Source organism: Coturnix japonica, chromosome 2 (assembly GCF_054131305.1).
Source record: "Coturnix japonica strain WE chromosome 2, WE-NBRP24, whole genome shotgun sequence".
NCBI lineage: Eukaryota > Metazoa > Chordata > Aves > Galliformes > Phasianidae > Coturnix > Coturnix japonica.
In genome coordinates, this window is record NC_140664.1 from 119,730,668 (window position 1) to 119,757,974 (window position 27,307).

General features: G+C 37.4%; 1 protein-coding gene across 8 annotated transcripts; it reads right to left on the reverse strand.

Annotated features, from left to right (window-relative positions):
- Positions 1-675: 675 nt before the first annotated feature.
- On the reverse strand, positions 676-27,288 carry CFAP69 (cilia and flagella associated protein 69). Of its 8 annotated transcripts, none has more exons than XR_014943067.1 (23): positions 25,003-25,186; positions 24,790-24,852; positions 23,456-23,521; positions 22,430-22,539; positions 20,423-20,499; positions 19,106-19,204; positions 16,740-16,889; positions 16,455-16,632; positions 15,655-15,778; positions 13,904-13,952; positions 13,688-13,809; positions 12,996-13,212; positions 12,386-12,550; positions 11,504-11,622; positions 10,969-11,087; positions 9,438-9,523; positions 8,307-8,499; positions 7,727-7,864; positions 5,450-5,526; positions 4,153-4,347; positions 3,795-3,881; positions 2,769-2,873; positions 676-1,709 (listed from the first exon to the last, which is right to left on the reverse strand). XR_014943067.1 is itself a non-coding variant. In XM_085538631.1 (23 exons), exons 4-23 carry the CDS (start codon positions 22,513-22,515, stop codon positions 1,575-1,577), a joined length of 2,520 nt encoding a protein of 839 aa, XP_085394757.1. In that variant the 5' UTR covers positions 22,516-22,539; positions 23,456-23,521; positions 24,790-24,852; positions 27,263-27,288; the 3' UTR covers positions 676-1,574. The 8 variants fall into 8 exon arrangements, 6 of the variants coding, with proteins under 6 accessions (XP_085394757.1, XP_015709004.2, XP_085394759.1 ...); XM_085538631.1 differs by lacking the exon at positions 25,003-25,186 and adding an exon at positions 27,263-27,288 and having other exon boundaries at positions 9,442-9,523; positions 10,969-11,090; XM_015853518.3 differs by having other exon boundaries at positions 9,442-9,523; positions 10,969-11,090; positions 25,003-25,189.
- Between the last annotated feature and the right edge of the window lie 19 nt (positions 27,289-27,307).

The window sequence follows — 27,307 nt, forward strand, 5'->3', positions numbered from 1 at the left end:
ACCTGAATTGAGATCATACAGGATTATTATCCAGCCCTAGATCTATTAGCTTCCTTCTTCCTCTGCAACAGACATATGTTTTCTTCCCCGATTAACCAGTCAAACACTTTAGGTTTCCAAACTGAAATGGAGATCATTTAATCCCAGCACTCCAAGCCACAATGCTTGGAAAATAACTGCCTTTCTCTCATAATCTTACAGGGTCTGCTTTCACCAGCCCATTTTAGGTCAAAAGGGGAGGACACAAAGAGATACCTCAACAAAGTAATGTCAAAATGAAGGAGGACAGAAAGCACAGCATTTCCTGTAGATGCTTAGACAAATCAATTGGTGTGGTTCAACTTTCTTTTTCTATATTAAGTTTGATGGAAACCCAATATATTTTTATACATTAAGCAACAGAGAAAATGTCCACATGTGTATTTTATAAACTGTGTTGTAAGTACAATCAACTTTAGTGGTAAGAATTGCAAAGAAGCGTGATGCCAAGTTTAAGGGAAGGTTTATATTCATTGTAATGTCTTGTGCAGCCTAAGCTTTGTATTTTACCACTGCTTAGACTAGGCTATGGATTAATTAAAATATTTTTCTATGCAGCAGGGTCTGTATAATAGTCATTTCCTTGCCTATTAATGCAGTATTTGCAGAAACACCATTACACTGCTTTAAGAAAGATACTTTGCATGAGACTGTTCTTTAATTACACATTCATGCAGGTAAGGAAGGGAATGCAATCCATCACTGTCACAGCAGGAAACACTCATGAGTGAAGTGGTTTGAAAGTGCAAGACTGGCTTGAGAACAGTTCACAACAAAAGAAACCATCCAGCCGGGCAAAACTAATTCAAAGAGCTTAACCATCTAGTGAGCACAGCATTGCTATGGTGAAACAGATAGATCTCTTACTGGAGGGAACATGGGTAATAAAACCCATGAAATAAATAGAGTTGAATGACCAGTTAAAGAATGGTGAGAAATCCACAAACCACAGAACATTTCAGCTAGTCTCCCTGACAGACCTAGAGAAACCATTGGCACAGATGTGCCTGTTAGTGAGCCTTAAGCTGAAGTCCCAGTGCTAAAGGCAGTAATTCAGGAAACAAAATGGGCTGGAACAAACACCGTGTGGGTACTTTATCCAGTGTGGATCCGTCATCTAGGAAAATGAAACGCTGGGTATATTTACGTGAAGGTTCATCACCCTGCTCAAAGAAAGAGATACTTAAACTGCAGTGCGTTGTGTGCGTCAACAGAAGATGGAAATCCAAACAGTCGAACTGCTGACAGTGGATCAGGGCAACCTGACACTAACAGACAAAATCTTCAGACTCAGCATGCCTTTGTACTACGCTATATAGGATATTTTATTAGTATGTCATCCCCATGTTTGCATTAGTTATAAATATAAAAAATATCATTTTACTCTCAAGATGTTCTATGCCATTTATCAAAACTATATGACATGTTTCATCTGTACCTAAAATACATATGCAGTTAACTCAAATATTAAAAGCCCTGCTCAGAACACTATTTACCCTACAAGTACATAATCTTTCTTGGCTGAGTCCAACGTGTTAACTCTTTTTGTTCTTGTTTAAGGTTCCTTCAGAAAACGATATCTTTTTAGGAGGGAGGTCTGTAGCAGCCAGTGGTCCTTCAACTAAATGATAAGGTGTACTTTCAACTGTTACTAAGCGACCAGATCCAACCTGAAAAGCAAAATAAATGCATTGCTTGATATCCATGTTACTATTTCAAAGATGAGAATTAAACCATGAACTGGTCTTTTGAAAATACTATTCAGAAGGTGGAGACGCATGCTGAAATTTCCTAGGTCTACTCAAATCATTCTTTATACTGAATTCACAAATTGTTCCCATCAACACAAAGGAAAAGACAGAGGGGTTTTATAACTTTATATACTCTGCTGTTTTGCTTTCACGCTTGTTCTTATTAATAGAAGAAAAGAACACCAAGACTTTATTACAATAGAAGTTTGTTGTGCAGCGCTATTTGGATTTGCACATCATATCAGCCACAGATTTTTGCTATATATTAATACTTAAAAATGAAAAAAAAAAAGTAGAACCTGTTTCTCTGAACGTAATTGCCTGTATCTGAAAGAGACCTGCTGCTTCCAGTTTCATTAATACTCTTTATACTGAATAGGTTTGTGTATTTGAGGAAAAATCCTTGGGTGACACCTCTATCTTCTAGCCATGACCTACTGAGACAGTGCTGCGCCTTGAGTGCACATGGCTCATTTGTCTAGTTACTTGACTTTGACTGGTTTGCACCAACCATCTCAGCTTCATTTTCATCTTTCACTACTGAAGACGTTTGGCAAAGAGAAGGAAAGAAGATTTTCCACCAAAATAAACTACCAGCAATATTTGACATTTGCAACACTTCTAAGCAATGCAGACAAGGAATTTCACCTGGTGTTGGCGATACGTTCCTTTTCCTAAAACACTCCTGCAAAATGATTGCCTGCTTCCTTGCTTTCATCTACACTTATTGCAGTAATGACTACAGAATCGTGAGGATATTTTTCCTGTTAAATTCTCTCCCTCCAGAGAAATGAATTATATCATCTTGAAGACCAAAATGAAACCTAACAATGTGTTTCTCTCTACTAGCAATTTTCAGAACATTCCTGTTTATATCTACATCTTCCAGATGCTTTCTGCAAAATATTGCTGATTAAAAGTCTTTCTTATATATGCACGTAACTACATGTATTCCATCCTACATCCTGTGTTACTTACTGTTGTGCCCAGGCCTTTAATGTCCGTAGAATGGAAAGCTCCATTTTGAGTCTTTAATTTTGATTTGGAAGCCTCTATTGATTTTTCCTGAAGCCTTTTTGCTTTCTAGAGATAGTTAGGAAAAAAAAAAAAAAGGTAAAATTGTTTTAATCAGAATGATCGTATTATTTGCATCTGCAAGAAAATACACAAACAAAATGACAAAACAAATGAGGTAAAAAATCTGTTGGCCTTTCATCTCAATACTCTCCCTCTGGTTTGTGACCCTCTTGTACTGAGGAGGTGAAAACAGAATGAAGGGGTGCAGTTTCACAGTGACCAGAAGCAAATAATCATTTCCTGTATCTTGTAGGCCTTAATCTTCTGATTGCAGCTTGATGTGCTGTTAGCCATTATCACCACAAGAGCACACTGTTGCCTCCTGTTTTGTATGTCATCTCCCAGGATTCCCATATACTACATATTTACACAGCTAATCAGACCCAAGGCTGTACTGAGCCACAAAAGCTTTTATACATCCCAAAAGCAAGAAATTACATTCTATTTTCCTGAATTTCATGAAGTTGGAGCCAGTCCATACTTCAAGATTGTCAAAACCTTTCTGAATGGCAGCCATCCTCACTGCATGTGGATTGTTTCATCCAGCTTGGTGTTACGTATGAAAGTGAGAAGACTGCATGCTTATCCAATATCCGAGACACTAATGAGAATGTTACAGCATTACTGTCCTGTATATAGATATATATACACAGATACATGTATGTATGAGTATATATATACACCTACAACCATGAACCATGATAATCACCACTTTGTGTCTATAATCAGAACAGTGGAAGTACCAAGGACTGTATTGCTCTGCCAATACAACTTACAGTTCATTCCTCTATGTTTGTGTGAATACAACATTTACTGCGTCTTCTACTTGAATAACTTCATCATTCATTAAGAAAAGCATTAGGAACTTCCCAACTATTATAACTTCACTATGACTGCACATTTTGCTCCAACACTCAGATTTTTTACCTTCAGTGTTTCATAGTTTGATGTCCGAGTTAAGAAATCTTCCCAAGATTTCTTTGCCATTTCTTTCTGTTTATGGACAGCACGAATCTGTAATGAAAAGGAGATTAACAAAATACAACACAATCCTCTTTCCGTGAGCTTTCCCCAATTCTTTGCTTGCGCTGTTAAGACAGTACAACCATGTCCCTTTATATCATCTTAGCTCATCCCACTCACTTGAATCTGAATGACAATGCTGTAGAGATACATTTGTCCTTTAAATAATTCAGGTATGCACCCCCTTAAAAAAACAACAGCAACAGAAACAAAACTTATCTTCACCTATGGATTTCACTTGTATAAATATTCCTTGCCTTACCCTTGTGTATGTTTTTTTTTCCTCATGGATTTCTTGGTGATGATGATTTTCAAGCACTTCAGTCTGGTAAGCTGTGACCATTTTTCCAACATTTTCTGACACCTCTGAAATAACTTTCAGGATCTCCTCATCTGAACCAATAGGTCTGAATTCTTCTTTTAGTTCTGCACACACTTCACTCCAAACTTCTCCAACCTGCAGATGGAATACACACGACACGCTGATATTTATCTCCTTTTTATTGTTGTTTAACTTCCCAAAGTTGTTACACAAGGTTAAACTTCAGTAACGTTATGCAAAAATCATTTAGGATAATCTGCCCGTAAGTCCCAAATTCACAAACTGAGCAACAGGAATGCTGATAACTACAGAAGAAACAGAAATACAAGGTACCAAATTACAGGAGAGAAGAGTTGAGTCTTGATGGCTTTTTTCCCCTGTAAAGTCTCACACTGTGTATGCTATCACATACACAGTAACATGAAATGTAAATGGAGAAGGGAATTATCAACTCAAGGTTGATAATGATCAGTGGTTCCTGAACATCCCAGGCTCTCACAGACTTTGTTCCTAAGCTGAAAATTGGCATGAACTAAAGTGTATTTTAAGCAGGATTGTTTTAAGCAGGATGCACAGAAGTTGTTATCTTATTCTTGCTTCCTGTACAGAATCACAGAATTATCAACGTTGGAAAAGACCTTGAAGATCATCCAGTCCAACCATCACCAATACTTTTCAGCTAAATCATATCCCTCAACACCTGTACGCACACCACTGTGATACCTTACATTTGACAATATGGATGGGAACTGAGTGTGGGTACAAGGATGGGAAAGCACAGAAAAGCCTTCATAAGAATGTGTGTTTATTGTGATCTTTAGTAGCAAAACCCATACATATGCTGACCCTGCTGCACAAAGAGGCAGGCCTGCTCTTCAGTCCCTCCCCAGATCCCTACCCCACACCTGGCCCAATCCTATTTCTTGGGCTGGCAAGCAGTTAAAACCACTTTTATTTTCCTGAGTTATTCTTAATTAGCATTGTTTTCTAGTCTGGTTCACTATGCAGACACAAATATTTGTAGAAATACAAAAGAAGAGCCAGGAAATGCTGGAATTATGGAGGTGGGATAGTTTCCTTTAATGCCAAATAGCAGTTTACGCTTTTTATAAAGCAACAGGTGACTTGTGGTATAGCTTACAGCTTGTGGAGGGTTATTACTTTCTCATATCCCAAGATAATTTCCTATTCCTCCAAACATACATGCAGAAGAAATATTTTCTTCCACAGTACTCACCTTAAAGTCAATATACCGCCGTATGATAGCGAGTGTGACAAAATCCTTAGCAGACAAACCAGGCAAATTATCAAAACCTAAAGGAATATTAATCAAATCAGTAGCGACAGCATGGTTAATTCATCTTAAAATATAACAGTCTAAAAAAGACACCACCTTATTTATATATAATCACATGCAAAATCTTCATCGCAAGTACATCAGTAAATCCCTCTTCCAATCCTGGAGCAGGATTTAGGTGATAAAATCACTGTCTTTTCAAATTCAGTCTATAGTAAGTCTTCACTCTTGGGTGGCTCCAGTGACCTTCCAATTGCTTGTAAAGCCAGGATAGTGCTGCATTTGCTGGTTTTTTTTCTTTGGGTTTTTTATTTTTGTGAGCTTGATTTTCAGTTAAGGCAGACAAACAGCTTAGTCTACAGATTCCAATTTATCAAGAAGCGTTATAGCACAGGGTTTGCTTTAGCTGTGAAATATCCCACAGGAGAATGGTATTACAGGATCACCAACACCTTGTTTCAAAGCTGAGTAATGAAGCTAATCTCTACCTCATGAGCTTGAGCACAGTAAATCCATCTTAAAAGTATATTTTTAACAATCTGTGTGAAGGAATAAGGAAGAGTAGTATGATTGCTGGGACTGTGCCTCATATTTTTTTGTATGCTGAATGCTTATTCTACTTGGTGTTTTAAAAAGCTATTTCTATATAGCCTATGAAAGCTATTTCTACATTTCAACATGCCATCTGTGTGATCACTGGAAACACAGCATCTGTTTATTATAATTACATCATGTTTTGAAGTTAAGAAATTTCGTAAGTAAAGATCAATTAACACTGGGACCACTCTGTTGCAGGCTATTGTGAAGTATAACTACACTAAGAAAAAGATGGTAGAAAAGGACTATAAGAATTTATCTCAGTTCTTCCACATCGTTTCAGGACTTCATGGGAAATGTTAAAAAGTACATAAGTAATATAGGAGATATGTATAAATACTGAAAAAGCTGGAACAAAATCTCATGCCTTTTTGATTTAATAAAGAATTCAGCTGTGATGATCAAAGATTAACATAATTAATGCTAATAAGAAGTTGGGTTAAAGAAGAGAAAAAACTGGCTAAAGTTTGTTAGAGAAACTGCAGATGTTTTCAAACCAGCTGGTTCCAAGGGTAGCCAGGGAACTGGATGAAGCAGTCTCAGAACTATTACTCGCTATCTTTGAACCCGTTGAGGTCAGACTTGAAAAGAACAAACATAATGTCTATCTTTAAAAAGAAAAAAATAGAAGTAACAACAGTTAAATACATTTTGTGTAGCTAAACGGTAACAGTGGAAACATTAATATCCATCATGAAGTAGTAAAAAAAGACCATGTCATTCTGGCTAGTTTTTTTGTACAGCCAAGCAAGAAGGCTTATCAAGCATCTGAACTTCAGATTAGGTTTTTAGACAAAGGTGTAATAACTATTCAGTGGGCAAACAACACGTAATCAGAAGAGAATGCAGCAAGTTGAAGCCAAAGATTAGAATGCAAATTAAAATAGCCAGCTTGAAAAGTTATTTTAAAAACACAGAATGTAATTCAGTAAGGACAAATGCAAAATTCTAAATGCAGAAATAGTCAGCTGCTCAGATCCAGATGTTAGATGACTGGAGGCTGTACAAGATCACACATATCAAGCGAGGAAATGCCATCATAACAATAGCAATTGTTATATTAATGTCAGTATGGTTATTTTCAAGATGAGAAATATACTTCTATTTGGCTGTGAGGATTCCGCTGGAGTGAGCTCAGTTTTGGGACATGACAGAAGAATGCGAACAAAATGAAAAGACTCAAGGAAAAAAAAAATGATGAAAATAATCAGAGGCTATTCTAGAAAATGAGAACCAGGGGGTAAAGGCTGCAGAATGTAGGATTTCTAGTGATATGTAAAGAGTTAATAGATGTGAAAGATACTATATGCAGGAAAACAAATGGCAGAACATTTTGATGAAACTTCAGATTTGATTCTAGGAAAGCTTACTAATGGTAATGGCAGCAAAACATCTCAGAATCCCCATCAAGAGAGGCTTCTAAGAAGAGGATGAGCAAGCATCTAATAGTAACAGAAGACTGATGACGCATCTCAAGTTTCCTTTTTTTTTTTTTTTTTTTTTTTTAATAGAGACTTGATCAACTGCCAGTGAACAAGTTTTGTAGTTTTGTTTAATGACAGATATGACACTGAGAAGGCAATTCAATTCAAGGCAATTCAAGACATTCAGTTGTCTTACCTAGCTTGCACAGCAATGAGTAAAGTTTTGCCCGTATGTTTTCTGAAATCTCCACAATGGCAAAGCTGGGACAGCCAGAAGGCACAGGGACGACCTCCTGCTCTTTCTGGAAGCTGCCAGCAATAGGACTCTTCACATCTAAGCAATTCAAAATGTAATCACAACATTTCAACAATCTGCCCAGAAATTTGGGCCACAAAATAGTAATTAATTAGCATGACTAAAGATTTGCGATATCATAGTGCTCTCCTCATTTATTTTTATAATACATGAAGAAACAGATTGTCATTTTTTAGAAGAAATTAAATAATTTTCCAGCGTTAGAAAGCCAGTTTAAGGTACTTGTAATGGTTCATTTTCTCCAGCTCATGTAGGAAGTGACATCTAGCGGCCACACTCCAATAAAACATAAACAAAGTATATTCTGGCTTTGGTGAGAACTGCAGCATAAAGCCATAAATATTACAAATTTACTCTCGTTATGATTCTGGCATCAAAAGCCAGAAATACATTTTATTTATTTATTTATTACACGAGCAGTTTCACTGGCTAACGGTTTCACATGTATCATAAAACGTACCAGCAATCCTTCCGTATCGATCACGTTGGACTCCCAGGTCCATTTCCTCCTGTCTCCAGAGCTGTATTAGCAGTTTAGCTGCTGTTTGATCGTTCTCGCCCCTCCAGGTACTGATGTGAATAACGGTTTTGGGATTGTCACAAAACTCACTGAGGATCCCAAGAATTATATTGCACAGGTTTTTTTGCTTAAACTTGGTGAAGAGAAATGGAAAAAAAAATGTTTCAATTTGTCATAGCACAGTATTAATCTACATCCAAACTTAAAAAAAACCCACAACAACAACAACAAAAAGAGGAGTTCTGTAATATGTAATCGAGTAACTTGAAGCTTTTAATCACAGATATTTGCCTCCCCTCCCTCCAAAAAAAAGAAAGAAGGTTTGAATTTCAATCTTTCAAGATTCTTGCCATGCAAAGTTCCATAAATCGAGGATTGTGAAGGGGAATTTGTGTAGGATCATGTGAGATGCCTGTGTGTCAAATTACTTAATAGGTGCCTCCAGGCTCACATACAGATGAACTACTGTATTTGATTATGTGCTTCTACCAAGATTTATTTTCATAAGAAACAGACTCAGAAGGCAGAGGCTGAGCAGTACTGTGGAAGATCTCTTTTCTTCTGTGACCAGATCTTTGAGCAGCAGAAAAGGGTCTTCAGCTTCGTGAAATGCTTGAATGCTAGTGCCAGATGCAAGCCATAGATCCATAACAGCAGCTATTACACTACTTGTAGCTGTTATGTTGCATGTACAAAATAACTTCAAACATCAAAACTTTTAAAGCCTTGAAGAGTATACTAACTCTAATAAGAAGAATGGAGATGCTTTTCTAAGCAGATATGTCATTCAAATTAAAGCATAACTTGAGTTTCATTGCATAAAAAGAACAAGCCTTGGTAAATTTAAGACTCTTTGCCAACTGCTTATTTAACAAAAAAGATACAGGGAATATCTGTCCAGTCATGTCTCAGCAGATATCCTGGTGTGCAGATTACCTTCCTATCTCAGGGAATTACACAGACTGGCCTTCTTGTCATTACTGCAACAGTCTTAGGAGATAACCATTAAAAAGACAATTTTCCATGTTATTTTACTACTCTTTTATTTTGTAAGAAAAATAATAAAAATACCTACTGCCAGCAAATCCAGGAGGAAAAAAATGCCCTGTTTTTCTAGAAAATAATCCTCTGCAATGTAGCATCCAATGACACAGGACCTTAAACAGAAATAATTTCAATATGAAGCAACATTTTTACGTTTTAGAGCATTCTACAAATATTTCACTTATTTTACCAAATTATATAAAAATTTTTAGCATTCAATAAGCTTGATACCTTCAGGGAGTAAAAGAAATGATTTTCATATACTTACCCTTGTGTATTTTCATTTACACTGTATAATTAAATGGAACCTACTTCACCACAATTTCTTTTTCCTGTAGGTGGCACAGCTTCCTCACAGCAGCCAAGAAATTCAGCAGGTTCACTACAAACTGGATTAGAATATTAACAGTAGAAGATGCTAACATTTAGCTACATGATACCATTGATCTGGCTCACTGCAAGCTACGTAAATATTCCAGCTGCAAAATTAAGAGAGGAAGAGACTTTCTTTGGTCAACAGGGCTGGCTTCTCCCAGCTTAAACCAATCATAAAAGCAGCACTCATGATAGTGCTGTCTTCAATAATCTCCAGATTTCAGGATTAATTCAGATACTGAAGCGTTTGCCTGCATCACTGAGCTGTCTGTTCTCCCAGACAATGATACTATTTAGCTTTCTGCATATTTATCAAACTCAGACTTCAAACAGATTAACTTTGGTTTATCTGTGTCTCTGATAGCAATTCTTGAAAAATTTCCAGTCCAATACAGGCAGTATAGGTAATTAGCAAACAATTTTTTGCTAACAATGGTCTATTATCAACATGTGTTTATTCTTCTGAAGTAATTTAAAGACTCCAATCAGAAAATTTTTTTCCAGAAAGTTTCAGGTAGTTCTGCACTGAAATGTCAGGAGGTCTTTGGAGGCATTCAAGGCCAGGCTGGATGTGGCCCTGGGCAGCCTGATCTGATGGCTGGTGACACTGCCTGTGGCAGGGGGTTGAAACCAGATGATCATTGTGGTCCTTTTCAACCCAGGCCATTGTATGATGCTATGAGGTCATCCTGTGCAGGGAGTTATACTGCTGTGCAGGGAAGCAGGGAATTTGACTGTCATACAGTCATACATACTGTCATATGTCATACAGAGTGGTTAGGTCCTGGAACAGGCTGCCCAGGGAGGTTGTGGATGCCCCGTCCTTGGAGGTGTTCAAGACCAGGTTGGATGGGGCTCTGGGCAACCTGATCTAGTAAAGGTGTATGTTTGGTGGCCCTGCTAGGCAGGGGGGTTGGAACTACATGACCCTTGAGGTCCCTTCCGACCTGGGTGATTCTGTGATTCTGTGATTCTGTGATTCATACTGTGCCCCTGTCTAGGTAATCTATGCAAAATATCTGTTATTTTTGTATTCTTTTTTAATTAGTCAAACATTAATTTTTACATGCTTTAAATGGAAGAAGGACCCATATGTGCAGAGGAAGGTCATAATATTGCAAATGAAAAATCCACGAGCTGCTGTTTTTAACAGCTGACACTGCTAAAATACTTCTTTACTAACCACAAGCAGTCCAGTGCACTGAAAAGGAGACGATTGTGGCCCAATCCACTGTGCAGCTTCTTTGGATCCATCTGAATGAATGAGATAAGTAAATCCACTCCATCATAGCGGAAGAGTTCCTGCTAAAAATAATTAAAGCAACATTTTTTCTGAAATAGTATTTACTAAATAGCTACGCATAAGAAAAAGCAAAGAAAATTTAAAATTTAAAGTGTATATATTGTAATAAATTTGCTCCCCTGCTTAGAGCAGGATATATTTCTCATAATAAACATAAGAAAACTGTTCATTTCTTCTTAACTGATAATCCCATTCTTCAACACTTTTTCATATGTTCATTAAAAACATGTAAATTAACAACTGAATAGCTGAGACAGTTGCTAATGGATTTCTGAGTGATTTTATTTTTAACAGTCACTGTCACATATAGCAGTTATCAGCTCCGAGCAATGAACTACAACTGGCATCTGCTATCGATCTAAGAAACAAGCAAACAAAATAATTTCTGTTCATGATGAGGTAGGAGGATACAAACCTTCCTGTGGACGTCATTTTCACAGAGGGCAGACAAAATAAATAATGTATTAGCCTGGATTTCCAGCACAATGGCATCATCGCTTTGTTCCGAATTGTTTGCTGTGTACTTCAGGACGTCTACAAATGAGAACATTTTATACACGTGAATGTTCTGTATGGAAGTCAGGAATCTGATACATAAGACATATAGCTAATGTTGCTCTCGTTAAAATCTGAACATTTTCACAGAGTTTTTTGTTTTGGTTTTGCTTTGTTTTTGTTTTCTTTCAGAGGAGCTCAATTTTCAGCTGAGGATATAAAATCTATTGTTTCTAGGCTTTCTTTGGACCATACTCTGAATCCCAAACAATCTTACCTAGTTGTTCTTTCAGTGCAATTCCTTCAGAGTACTGGAAAATTTATTATTATAAGGTAAGAATTTAAAATAGAATCAGAACTTAAAAAGTACATGTAATAGTAAGAATGTGTTGCTGAAAGGAAAAAAAGCCTAAATCATAGGAACAATGGTTATGCAGCTTTATACTGATTTTAATCTTTATAATGTCATTTACATAAAAATACACTGGTTTTGATTTTCCTTTATTCTTAAAAAGAAATTGTGGAAAGTCACAGTGTAACAAGATTTAGGTAGAACCAGACTCACAACAGGATTCCCTACATACAGTGCAAATAATGTGCAACAAACGTGGTGTAATGACAGAGGAAGAATAGGGTCAGCTTTAATTCAATTAAAAATCAAATTACTTTTAGTATTTAGGGTGTACACATCTACGGGTGTTACTAAGTAGTAACGCACTAAAAACACATTGTATGAAAAGGCGTGAAAATTCCCAGTGTATAAAGAAATATACAACTGTAAGCAATAAAAACATTGCTTTACCCAAAAGCTGGCCAATCGCTCCCTGGTCACACAGGTTAAGGTTCACAGCATCATCATAAAGGGATACAACAGATTTCAGCACTCTCAGACTGTAGCGCATTTGTGCAAGTTTGCTGCCGCGACCACCTGTTCCATGGAAACTGTTACCCTGACCAAAGAAAGGATCTGTGGAGCAAACATAAAGAGTATTTTCTTTGGCAGACAATGTGTGTCCATAACAATAATGTTCCCAGAATTTTCCATAAATAAAAAGAAGGCCTTGCCAGTGCAGGTAAGCTAAAACAAGTAAACATCTTACTGCTAAACAAACTTCTTGATTGAAATAGCCAATTAAGAAGCCATTCTGTGAAGGGCTATACTATATGCAAAAGAATAGTTTGATTTTGATTAATGTCGAAAATTATTACAGAATTATTTTTTTTTAATTATTTTTAATTTTTACTTTTTTAGGTTAATAAGTAGTTTCCAAAACTTAAAACATGCCATATGTAAAAAAAGAGTCATTTCAGCATCACAAGTTTTCCATTTTTCCTTCCTGCCAAAGAAATCAAGGCCAGGTGAACTGTGTGCTGAGGTTACCGTGGTACAAAAGCCATGAACTTCTACTGACCTTGACCTATACACCATTCTAGAAACACAAGGAGAAGAGTATTCGCTTGGCAAGACAAATATTTATCAACTAACAAGGGAGCCACTGAAGCTAAAATAGCAATTGCATGAAGCTGTAATTCCTCATATTGGGCGGCAGACCAGTCATGAAGTCCAGGCTTTTTATGTGGTTTTACATAATACAGCAATGCTGGCATCACATCATTTTCACTGAGAAGCTGCAGATTCAAAAAAGAAAGAGACAGCTTACAGGTTTCACATGCAAATAAGAAAAATCATTACAGTTTGCTTTATCCATCCTACACTAGGAAAATTATTTTTTATTGGGAAAGGATGTCAGGAACAGCACAAGTACAGACAAGCTGTGTTTATACTCTAGCATTCCCAAAGTCTGTGGTTTGTAAAACTTTATTATACTCTTCAATTGTATCTCAAAAATGCTTTGCAGTCACTTGTCAGCTCATTTTTCTTTCATGGTCTAGGTTTGCAGCTTCTCTAAAACAAAGCACATGCTGCTTTCAAACAGCAAACTTGGTTTGGAGCTACATATGGTGTGTAGTTTTGAATTCTTGATCTAGAAAACAGTTTCAGTTTACTGGACAATGTCAGATGAACAGACAAATAGGAATCATGATTTTTTAAAATTTATTTTCTTTTTTTACCTGCTGTACCTTCTGTTATCTTAGAACTTACCTGTAAAGCATGAGGGTCTTTAGAAAAGATCCCTATAATGTTAAACAATAACTTCTTCATCTCAAAGTCTTCATGAGAGTAGGTAAATTTAAGACCTTTTAACAAGGGATTGGGAATTTTAACTGTGAAGAAAATTGATATGTTAATAGATACATTATGTCAAAATTTCAATTAAAAGAAAAAAACACTGTAATTACACAGTATGAAATCTCTTACCTTCAGTAAACGTAGCAAGTACTATTAACAGCATTGTAAATCCACATTCCTAGTAAGAATTCAAAATAAACATATTAATTGAAATAAATTGCTGTAAAATTAAAATAGATTATTTAATTCTGTTATCTTTTCTCTTCAGAACATGGAATTTAATGTATTCTATAGCAAAATACAAAATTTTATCAAAGAATTCAATTTAGACACTGTACAATACTCATTAACTATAGGGCTAAGTGTACAATCCTTTAAACCCATGTCTCACACAGTGCAAATCTGAACTTGTATGGGGAAGTCCCAAGCACCTGTACTCACTATTGCAATCTACCACACAAGAAAACAGCATTCACAGTACTGTGAGAGGTGTGTTTTCTTTTTTCAGAATGCATTTGTGCACACAGAACTTTGTGCATCAAGATCACCGCAACATACAACTTCAGCTTCAGTGTTTTACAAGTAAGCTTATGAAAACTGCATGTATGAGCAACTTGCATTTACAAATATAACATTACCTACCAGACCACCAGAAGGATAATTATGTCCAATTTAATGAAGGACAACAGGGATTGTCCACAGAGCACACAAGAGACTAAAGAGCCATTTCTGAGATGATTAGAAGCCATGTAAATGCAGTTAGTAGGACATAGCTCATAAACAAAAAAACACAATAACTCGGCCTCGGCCCTCAGGCAAACTCACCACAGGGCCTTCCACCAGCACACAGTGTGAGCAGAGCTCACACTATTTATTTTTAGTACAAGGACTTAAATGTCACGTCCTTGTTATTGTTTCTTGTAGGAAATGAAACTGCCCTGTTTCTGCAGCCTCGTAAACAAGCTGAACGCTTTAGACAACAAATATCTTTCTGCAGCAGCATGACAGACACTCCTTAATGTGATAAGTGATAAAAGGGAAAACCTGAATGAAGAATCTGTAATCTTCACAACAGACTATAAAATCTATTTGGTAACATTGTCAAATAGGAAAATTCTACAGAGGTTTAGATATGAATCCCCTGATAATAATCCTTTCTGGTACAGCCAGTTGATCAACACAGACAGTAATTTGATTACTTAGCCATTCTATTTCTATGCCACATTTCTAAATCTCAACCATAAATCAAGAGAGTAGAAGAATATTAACAGCCATAAAAGTTGCCTTCTATCAGATTCCTCATGAAAACTCTGGGAAGAAAACATTCAGGAGCAAAAGAACAAGTCATCTACTTTTATAGACAAGTCATGATAATGCATTTAGGGCTGCATTTAGGTGATCTAGTTTTAGAAGGAATTTATGTGTCTCATTAACTGGATCTAGTCAATTCTCAGCATCTTATTTAAAGCTTCTGAGGGCCTTTTTGGAAGACTCTTCTTACAAGGCAAAGGTACTTTGGCTGAATTTAGGTTATATGAATACAGTTGGTTGTTTTACATCTTCAGACAACAAATGAAACATAGTACAAAACTCACTGCTACAGAATGGCGCATCTGAGAATATGCAGAGGAGCTAACTTTTGCACATTAAAAGTATTAGCTAGTTTCCTAAGTACCAAATAAAGCTGATGCTAGCACACCAAACTAATGACATATAGACTTGTAATCTCTGCAATAGAAGGAATGGCAGAAAGGTTTCTGGCTTAGCTAAGCATTGGAGACAGAGTATAACAAACAGAAAATTAACAGTGAAAATTATAAAGTATACAATAGAAAAGGAAAGGTTATTAGCCTTAAAAATATATAATTATGAATACTTACAATCATAGATGCTGCAGAGTTTTGAGCTATTAATGTGGCAATCACCAGGAGGTCGTTCCTTAGCTGATGATCACAATGGCGGAAACCATTTATGAGCCGGTCCACAAATGCTTCCTTCAATGCACTTAAAGTGAAAAGCATTTTATTCTCTCCATATTCTAATTTTATACAGCTCTAGGTATAAGGATCCTCATTCAGCATCATACTTTTCAAAGCCTTATTGTTCAATAATGACAAAATATGAAATGAATTCTTATGCATACTGCTAGAAGCACAATTAAAGCATATATGCAAGGTGCATGAATGTATTTCAAATTGCATCTTCTATTGTATGTGCTATAATGACTTACTTCATTGAAAGACATAGTTTTTACTCAATCATGGATGTTGTTGAACGGCTACTGAGAAGAGATGATATAATCCCAAATAGTAAAAACAGTGTAACTCACTAAGGGAGAACTCATTACCTACCTCAGCAGAGGATTTGGAACAAAGGCTCATACGCCATAACATAGACTTTCTTACTAATTTTACCACAGAATCAAAAAAAGGCTTAGGTTGGAATGGACCTTAAAGATCATCTGTTTCCAACTCCCTGCCATGGGCAGTGTTGTCAGCCACTAGACCAGGCTGCCCAGGATCCCATCTGACCTGGCCCTCCAGAGATGGGGCACCCATACTTTCTCTGGGCAGCCTGTTCCAGCACCCCACCACCACTTATAATTATGCAACACAATAACAGTGCTTTAGGTTTCTCCAAAATTATAGCAGTAATTCATAAAATGCTTCACTGTACTTACTGTACACATTCCAAGCTACTGAGTTCATTAACAACTTCTTTTTTTGAGGTACTTTCTAGTAGGTTCCATAGGATTTCTGATGAGCGGAACACCAGCTGTCCTGAGGGATCAGTGCCATTTAGATACAAACAGATTCTGCTGGCTGCTTGAGCCTTCATCATATGTCTGCAATTTACTCCTGAAATGATGAAAATCTGAACAATTAATTCTAACTAGGTCACTCATTGTTCTAGAGAACAAATGATCAAGGAAGGTAAGACTGTTGAAAGAACAATCTGTACTAACCAGAGGTGGAGAGATGCTGGAGAGCTTTAAGAACCCACAACTTCTCAGTAAGTTTATTTTCAACTAATGCTAGAGATAAAACAAGAGTTTCTGCTAATCCTCCTAATTCAGCCATCTGAATCTTATAGTTTGCACTTGTTGGTTGGTAACCTGCACATAGAATAGGTTTTATTATAAGACAGTAAATTCAGATATTTGGTTATTTTATGAATTATTCAACCTTTATCAAAAAAGAATTGAAATGGGAGTGGAATATTTCCCTAGATTTAGATCAATGGAAAAAATCTAATAACACAACAGGAGCTGATTATATCTGAGTATTAACAGTGCCTAAAGCATACTCAATAGGTTTAACCTCCAGAAGACTAGAATACTATATAAACTCTTAAACTGCTTTCTAGAAAAAGAAGGGTAAAATGATATGCAGGGAGAGGTCTTCCTTCAGGTCATGCGGTACATGCTGGTACAGGATCTAGTTCTTTTCTTTATTCTCTTCACCTATAGTTAATGCTTTCCATTATCACTATCATACCATCACTATCATTACCATTATCATTATCATAATCCATTCCATTATTATTCACCTAAAGCATGTGAATCCAAACTTAGATTTACATGCCTGAATTTCTAACGTATCCCTGGTTTTCCTTTTGCTCATGAATATGTAAATTCATATTTTATCACTGAATCACGGAGGAAAGGGAAACACTGAGAGTCTACACTTATACATGTTGACTTGTGAATGTAAAGTGTATCTTAAATAGTTTAAATATATATATAAAATAACATGAAATGCAAGACTAAGAAATGTAAATAATGCACATAGTGAAAGGCAGTTTTAATTAAGTATAAACTCTCATAGGTTCTAAATTGGTATCATTTTATAAGTAAGAGATCCTTATGGACTGCTCTAGGAAAATATCAGCTCAATTTCTGAGGGACAAAAGATCAAAGGAAATATTAGCAATTATTAAAAAGTACAGTAGACAAAACAGAATAACACTGCAACACTGCCTGGCATGCCAGCATCCCATACATTTGGCAATAGCAGCCTCCCACATCTCAAAAAACAGAGCAGACCAAAAAAAATTATAGGATTATAGGTGGCAAGGTAACAAGTATTACTAAGGGCTTTGAAAAGCTTACATACTAACAAGTTCAAACAGATTTAGCGTCTTGACCTGGTAAATATGTGAATAAGGGAGGATAGCACAGACACATAAAATGGAGCATGCTGAGATGAAGAATTTGATTCACAAAATCAGACTGAAATACTTTTTCTTTTAAATGAGATAGCACTTTTTTTTCCCCCCAGAAATCTGAAGAAGAAGAATTAAATCTCTCTGTATTTTAACATTTGATTATGTTGATTGAACTATACATATATACACAACTAAATGCGCACAAAACTGCTCATAGGACTTGGAATCTCACTTGTAAGTTAAGAACAGATTTAAATACTTCTATGCTTCCAGAACCTTGTGAGGGCTGTTGCAGTGACAGCTTCTTTAGACGTCCAGAAATAAATGACAACTATCAAGAGGGCACAGGAGCTAGTGCCACATTGTGGGAACGCAGCAGGGGGGCAGACTGAAGTCCAACATGATACCTCAGCTGCACTCTGGATCCACACTGAACCAATGCTCATCTGTAGCTTGGCCATATTGCCAACCTAGAACTGTCTTCCAGCACTGATCATGTGTCCCTCTAAGAGGGGATCCATGACTGACTTTTTCTGGTAACAGACTCTGACATCTTCGTATGTGTTGAAGGAATAAATAGTACTGCATTCTGATTACAGTTTCATACATATCCATACTTCCAAAGGGTCATGCCTGAGCTTATCTGCAACTATCACCAGCCTCTTTCTGCAGATAAGTTCCATAATTTATTCAAGGTCTATACTGAAATGTTTCCAAAAGAACGTAATTAAAATTAGATGGGTTCAGACTTATCCCTTACAAGCAGCACAAGTGAAACTAGAGTTGCTTTTCTCCAGGCTGCATATACATAGCTGAAAATTATGCTTCCTTTCTATAAATCTGGTCCTAATTAGTCTTTTTTCCTCCATTACCCATTCTTTCAGAGAACTTGTGACTGCTTCACATTTTCTGGATACTATTTAATCCTAGTTCCATAAATGTAATAAATAATTCACTGCACATTGATGAAATAATTTAATATTTTGGGTATGTATCTCTGTAAGAATATATTAATTGCACACTCAGCAATGCTACATATTTAATATAAGAGACGCAGTGACTACGGTTATACAGAAAAAAATCACCTAATTAAAGGACCCATTTCAAACTGGCTATAAACACAGATTTCTTCTGACATTCCTTCTTGAAAACACTGTACTTTACCTGGAAGTAGTTTTTTTGGTAGCTCCATCTTATAAAAGCCAATTATAGACTTACAGATTTGTATTCTAACTTGAGTGCTTGGCACCCTCATCAAACAACCTGCCAGAAACAGAAAAACAAAATAACACACAAAGGTATTAACTGTTGAGGAAATTCACCACCACTCTATTTTCAGTACTTTGTTTTTCCTCTGGCCATACCCCCTAAAAATCTTTCTACGCAGCAAGCAGTTTGACTACAAAATACTCAAGGAACCAGGACCCCAACACTGAATAAGACAAAGTAGCCTAGGAGGAGTAGAATAAGTTTTATCCAAAGGTGACCTCCTCTGCTTTACAGCTACAGATCCTTATGAGACAGGATGTTATTCCAGAAGGTACTCAGGAGAAAGCTACAACACCAGGCTGCTGTCATCATGTCAGACACTCTTCCAGAAGACATGAAATGACACAATGGGAGCACGAAAAGCATTCCTTTTCCACAAGGTAAAAAGAAACCCTTTGAGACCTACCAGGGCCTAGCATGCATAATATAAATAAAATTTTGGATTTTAGTATCTCTCTATATGGAACATTTTCTATCAGGTGAGTTGATAAGTCACTACTGCTTCATTCTTTACCCTTTTGATCAGCAATACTTTCAATACTTGCTTTGAAAATCACAAATATTATATGCAAGGTCATTTAACATGATACTTTGGAACTAAGACGTCCAGTGACACTGATATATAAGTTTCACACCTTTTGCTCTAAAGGTCTCTTAAAATGGATAGAAGCTTAAAGCTCAGATGCAAGACAAAAGCCAAGTCAGGAACTGCTGCTCCTAGTAAGGCACAGCATTACACTGACTTGCTGTACTTTGCCTTTGTAGGTAATAAAACTCAGGCTTTCAAGTTTTGAAGGCAAAAGCTGAAATTTAAGTGTTACTGTTTCTAACTTCTTTATTCCATTTGGTTTCAAAGAACAATAAAAAGAACATATTCCCCTTATCCCACATTTCAGTGTAGTAATGTGCACATTTCTCATAACAAAAGGCAATCAAACAAGCTGCAGACAAGTACAGTTCTTCACCTGTACTGATAAAATTATCTCACATAGCTTCTGACACTGGCAAACAGGTAACTTTAAGCTAATCTCTGGGTTAGCTGCACAGCAAAATAAGAGCGGTATCTAAATACTAAAAAGCACAGAGTACTGACTGAATAATCAAAAGAGATGACTTGCACTTACTACAGATGTAACAAGCAATTGAAATTGTGATAATAATAGAGTTCATGTTATATACTGGTGGCATTATGGCATCTCAGCCTACACTCACCAAGTTGTGCAATGCATTTTGAAACTGTCACAGAATAGTTTACTTCATCAGATAATTTCTTCTTTTGAAATGGCAAGCTACAAAAGAAAATAAAGAAATATTACAAGCATGTTTAAAATCCCGCAGAACACTTTAATAAACCATCAGAAAAGCTCAACAGCTTTTTTTCCTTCAAACATTTTTGCAAATACAGACACTTTTTGCAAGACAAATACATTCTTTGCCATGCTGTTTCAAGGCTGAGAATTCCTGCTCCATAATATGGCAACCTCATTTTGGCAAACAGTGACATGTATTTCACAGAGAACATTTCCATAATTCATATCTGGTACAATCAGAAATTCTCTGAACGAACAAATGTCATTTAAATGTGAAAGATGGAATTCTCAAACTGAGGTGCTATCAAACTATTCCAGAGTCTCACTATGAATAGATATAAGCAGAGATGGAAAACAAAATCATATCCCTGGGCAAGACCTCTAGAAATAGATGAAAATAAAACCAATAAACTGACTCAAAATAGTCCAATTACATATTCATTTTTTAAAAAACAGGATATTAAGACATATCCAATAACATTTGCGAAATACTCGAGAATACAACATGAACATATAAGAGCTAAAAATTCTCTAAGAGTACACACTACAGTATTACGCTGAGGTCTCTGCTGCTCAGTGTACAGAAACAGCTTTCCGGTAGGTTTACCTCTGTAAACACAGTCAGAGAAGAGGAAAGACTGAAAAATAGAATAGAATAAATGTGTGGGGTGGGGAAGGGGTGGGGAAAGAAACAGACACTGAAATAAGTGGGAAGATGGGCAAATAGCTGCAGTTACAAAAGAGTGGAAAATTCTGCTATGAGTATCAAAAAGGAATTGTTGAGTCGCAGCCCCTCCTCTAGTTAGAGGCTTTGTAGTGAACTGTGGAGGAATTTCCATAATCCAAAAATTAAAGTAAAACCCAAGGGCGCAATCTTCCCAAATATATTTATTACATAACCCAAGTTGCTGAGCTACTACAAAAAAACGAAAGCCACTACTCACAACTACATTCTATCCACTTTATGTATATTCTCAGTTTTGCCATGTTTCTGCCACACAAATGAGTAAATGAACATCCATCATTTACTTTTTCATTCTCCACTGAGTGGCAGCAAAGGAAAGCAGTATAACTGCTCTTTGAAGTAAAAGATTCAGCTCAAAATCGTTACGTTTATTAAAGCCAACAGCTGAAAGGAAGCTATGCAAAACCCTGTTTGAATACCCAGCTTACTCATTTACCGCATGGCATAATTATTTTCCTCCTTGTTCCCACCAATTGCAATTGAATACCTGAGTAACTAGCTACAGAAAGTCCATGAGCAACTTGTAAGATCTTCAGAAGCAGGAGACAGGTATGGACAGGTACGGGTAACACCTGAACTCTATTCTACCAGTAATCTGCAGTACAGTATGATGATGCAGTACAATGAAGATGCCAAAAAGTTTCTAACACATGTTTGTAAAGCAATTTGAAATCCTCCAAATGCCAAAACACTTCCTCTTTCACAACATGGCTTGTCATTTACCAAAGTTTGCCTTCAGGTATTTAAGTGTCAGTTTTTTAAACTCACTGAGGAAGCTCATTTGAAACATCAAAAACATAATTCAGTAAGTCTTAACAGCTGAATCTCTTGAGGGCAGCAGTCTTAGAATGACTTAATTGTAGGCAATGAAGCACCTTGGGGAATCTTACTTCCAAGTAAGCTGGGGTTAACTATAATACTATTCTGAATGATGTAATATGTGGCTCCACAGATACTTGGCTCCTAAATCGTGTCCTTCATGCCAATAGAAAATGGACTCAAGCTAAAAACTGTTCATGAAAAGGAAGGGTGACATAACAGGAACCTTGCAAAAGCAGATGCCTTCTATTGAAGGTGCCATAGGAATACAGGAGTTCTTTTAGAAACTGTATGAATGTGTTAATAAGTGGTGTTTGAAATCTATAAAAGGGCTTAAGTACTTACCCACATAATTTAATAAGTTCACATATGGGTTCAATAAAAGCTTCGTCTTCTTTCACTTTTTCTGCAGACAGGTTAAGAATGTCCATTATTTGTGTTAAATCCTTAAGGGGCTTTCAGTTTAAAGATAAGGAAATCCAACTGTTTGTTTTACTATGAATTAAATGAAAAGCTTGAAAACTGAGTTGTATTTCAAAGACAAAACCAAGGCCAATGCTTTTAAAGCCAGAAGACTAAAACGAAGCTCATGAGTATACACTTCGATCTTTGGAAGCAGCATTCCTTTTACAGAAGCTAAACTCCTGCAGGTCTCATTTAGCTTTCTTCTCAGCTGAGCTCAATGCAAGTTCAGAACTGAGTAGCTAAAAATATAGGGCAGAAACATCACAGTGTCAGATTTATCTACCTAAATTCTGTCTGAAACAGCCTTGTGGTATTTAAATCCTTTCCTATTCTAGTCCCAGGTGTAATACTTTAGTACTTGGAGTACTAAAACTTGAGAATTTGAACCTAAGCATATATTACCAAATTTAGAGGCACATCATCAAAACTGGTCACTGGAACTCAGAAGTTACTGCAAATCAACTTACTCATGAATACCGACTGTAAGTGCTTAGCCACAACTCAATTATGAACTAATCTGAAAGCTAAAATCATTGTGGCAATGAATTGAACTGTATGAAATTAATCACATTTTTCCAAATGCCCACATTTTTCCCTAGTACTTCCAATTAATTTCTTCAGTTTTACTGAAAACATACATAAGTTTCAGATTAACAGTCTTGGTTTTTCTTCAAAGACTACAAAGCTGAGATTCCTCTATTTAATATTGTAACAAATGAATCAGGCAACCAGGAATCTTGCCATCCTAACAACCTCAGCTGTATGTGCATAAGATCAGTGATGAGAACACCCTTGGACTATCACTGTTTTTCATGTGGAAACAAGAACAGTTTGCTGAAAAGACAGAATATTATCATACATAACATACAGCAACTCCAGCATTCTACAGAGTGGAAAAAAGGATACAAGCCCATTTTCAAAAGACTTGACTACCTTCTTGAGGACTTTCAGCTGCTCATCTTCCAAATCGCGCTTAAATAGAAGAATGGAAAGTAGCTTTTAATTGCAGTTTGCCTTAGAACATTAAATGATTATATTTGTCCCCTTTAATTTTAAATGAAAGTAGAAACCAGATTAAAAAGTCACAAGACACAATGAAAAGTGCTTTGCAAGAGGATTAACTCTTTGATCAAACTGCGAGCTCCTAATACAGAGCCTGTACTCTTGTAACTAAAGAGATTTTAAAACTGCGTCTTTTGTTCTAACAACGTGTGAGCTCTTTCTCCTACATTCTTTGGGATCCTGCGAGAGCATGCTACAAAAATCCAACCTGTGTCTCCCATGAGATAAATGTGTATGTATAAATGTAGTTATAAGTTGAACTCTTCCACCATTAGGAAACAGTCTGGAAATACAAAGTTTGAAAAAGGCAATGCCAGTTTACCAGGGCATGTAGTATTCATTACAACCCTCCTGAGCACCTCCACACCGAGCCAGAGCACTGCAAATTGAGGCAGACCAGAAAGTTATGTCAGGAGTCTACAAGCCCAGAATCCTGAGAGCATTTCATCAGATACTCCATATTGTGCAGAGGAACAAAAACAGTGTCATCCAGAATATCTTTATTCAGTCTGTACGTTTACTCTATCAGTGTCAAAAGGGGGGAAAAAAAGGCACAGACTAGTTCTCTGCAAGACATGAACTTAAGAGGTGCTATAAAAACACCATTCAAGGTCTTATTTGAAGAATATAAATTATTAAGCTTCCAGATCAAAGTGACTAATGGTGTAGTGAATTTAGCCTGTCAAATCATTCTGTGAACACCAAAGACAGTCTGGAAGACTATGAGATACTGCTCTCCTGTATGCCCAGGCGGTCATCTTTGCTGTTGAAAATGGTGATCCTTCCCTTAACATCAGTTCCTTGGAGAAATGCTAGCAGTTAACTTGGGGGATTGGCTACATTTCTGACATATCACTCTATCTATTTCCATTTTTCAGCTGAGGGCTTCAGCATTGTAAAACTCCAGATAAACCACTAACTGCACATCCAGCTTTTGAGTGAGCATTTGTCCCTTCTGGGACAGTGCCCACGTGAAGACACATAGGGATATTTAACAGGCAAAAAACTCATCGGTGCCATTTTCTATTAAAATGACTATCTTTAGCTTTGTGCTTTGGAGCCCCAGCCACCAGAGCAGGTGGTTTATTGGGTGCAGGTACCAACGTAGTTGTGTCAAATGCTTTTCCACACCGTTATTGCCTGTTCAGCAGAAACGATGTCTTCTCAGCTTTACTTACAGAGCTTGAATCTTCCAGCAGCTTGATGGCATGGTTCAGATCCACCGGCCGTACCTGTGTCTCCTGGAAAAGTCACACCTCTTAGACACGGCTGTCAGACTGCGCTTGTAAGGCGCTTAGACCTTAAATATACAAGCGCCACTTTATTCCAACAAGAAACGACACGCCGACACAAGGCAACGTCCGTGCGGGGCCGGGCGCTGGGGAGCTCACCTGTACGACGCCTGAGGCGGCCTTGCGAGAGGGGCCGAGCGCCGGGGACAGCCCCGGGGAGCGGGCGGGGGAACGGGCGGGGGTGCGGGAGTGCGGCCGTGTGCCGGGGGGCTCGGCCAGGGAGGCCATGGAGCCGACCTGCCACCCGTCCTCCAAGCGCGGCCTCCGCTGTTGCCATGGGAGCGGAGCGGCACCGCCTCCCGGAGCGCAGGACAAGGCCCCGGGCGGGCGGCTCTGCGCCTTATCACAGCGTGTGGTAGAGATAGGGACATATCGCAAGTGTTTGGCTGCTGGGGTGGCTGATATTAACCTCGGTTTTCATTAACAATTCATTTTTAACTCCTGTGGCAACAAAGAAATGCGGCAATGGGTTTATTAAAAGCTGCGGTAGCTGTTTGGATCTCCTGATGGCTTTTATAAGAAATGAAATGAAAGATAAGAAACAAAACAAGAAAAAAACTTTAATGACTCCAACTATAACCAAAGCAGTTCTTGCTCTCTCTCTTCCCAGCTGCATGCTACACTCTCATATAATGCCTGCCCTATTCAGAAATATGTAATACATGTTGTGTTTACTCCTCACCTCCAGCACCGGGTGCAACGTGCCTGATACAATATAAGAAGGACACGAAACTGTTCCAAAGTGCCCAAAGGTGGGCTACAAAGATGCTGAAAGTTCTAGAGGACAAGATACACCAGGAGCAGCTGAGGTCCCTGGGTTAGATCAGCCCAGAGCAGAGGAGCTGAGGGAGGTCTGATGGCAGCTGCAGCTCCTCACAGGGAGCGGAGGGCAGAGCTCTGCTTTGTGACAGCGACAGGGCCCGAGGGAATGCCATGGATGATGCTTTTCCTCCATCCAGTTACACACATCTCCCGTTATCCATTTTATGAGCCCCTCCATGTTTTACTTAAAAATTTGCCATTTTGAATATATTCTCAGCTGAGGTCTAATATCTAGGCCTACAAGGGATGAATCAAGATTTATTATTTGAAATATATCATAATAATGCCTACAGGTCTGCAATTATACATTTTTTTGTATCATGCCCAGATACTTACTGAAGGTGTACACAGTCAAACAGTTTTAAGGCTCATGAAAAAAGAAGAAACAACATCAAAAAACTACTATCTACATTTATTGTGGCCTAAATGGTTTTAAGCTCTGCTGCTTTGAATGACAATCACAATGAGAATGTGCCTAAACTGAGAAACATAGTCTGTAAATTATAAACTTAGGTCATGTGCCATTTGTTGGCTCAGTGTTCCAAAGATCATACTGCAAATGTTCACTGTGAATCTTCTTCATAAGTGAAGAAGAATTTAGATAGAAGCAACACTGTGCAAGTTTGACTTACAGGGATTCTGCTGCCCTCTGCAAACTGGCAAGTGCCCATTCTAAAAAGCCTGCAGTCAACTGTGAAAATATTTACTTAACAGTTTTCTACCTCAAACAACAGGCTTCCATTGTTTTTCATCACAGCTACTGTTTCCATTGGGAACAAATAATATCTGAGACATGAAGACCTTAGTACCTTACCCCTGAGAGTATTAATTCCCAATTGTTAACAACTAAGCTTTACAAACGCTAACAAAATATACTTCAAAAGTAAGCGATTTATATTTCTGTTTTAATTGAAGACCTTATTTTGTTGTGAAATTTCAGCAGTTTTGTTTGTTAAGATAGACTTCAATTACATAAAACCACATGACTATGTATTCAAATGTGTGGGATAGCTGTGCATTAGAAGATTAAAGTTTTGTACCTAGTTCTACCATCAATCTCCTGCTGACTTTGTTGAGTGAATTATTGTCACTCACAATCTTTATTTGCTCTTTTACAAATGAAGTTGTAAGCTTTTGAAATAATATATTCTGCAAGGGATACACCTTTCCTTGTGCTGCAGCAGGGGGGTCTTCTGCCATAGCCAAGTAATGTCCTTTTCTTGGCTGTACAGAACCTGTAGGCTTTTTCAAAGCGATCTATTCGGTGCATCAAACATGACGCCAAGCTCCTTACAGTACAGAAATGAGACTCTAAGGATCAGTTGGTTGAGTTCTTGTCTTCCTTTTCAATCTTGTTTCTTGTTTTGATCGGTAGGACAGGGAAAAAGAAGGGCAACAGGAAAGTGCAGTACTGTACTGCCAGACTTCCTGTGTTAGTAATTCACAGAAGGAAAAAGAACCAACAAAACAAGCAAAGTGGTTGGCAGTAATCAAGTATGTGAAGTCAACAAAATTTTAAGCATCTGAATTTACCTACCTATCTATCACAGTGCAGCGTTTAGGTCACTAGGTGCTGTGGATT

Coding starts and splice junctions, on each gene's coding strand:
- CFAP69 (XM_015853518.3), bottom strand. CDS start 25,131: ATGGCCTCCCTGGCCGAGCCCCCCGGCACACGGCCGCACTCCCGCACC. Junction 24,853..25,002: donor CCGCCTCAGGCGTCGTACAG/GTGAGCTCCCCA, acceptor TGACTTTTCCAG/GAGACACAGGTACGGCCGGT. Junction 16,633..16,739: donor CCAGCATCTCTCCACCTCTG/GTTAGTACAGAT, acceptor TCATCATTTCAG/GAGTAAATTGCAGACATATG.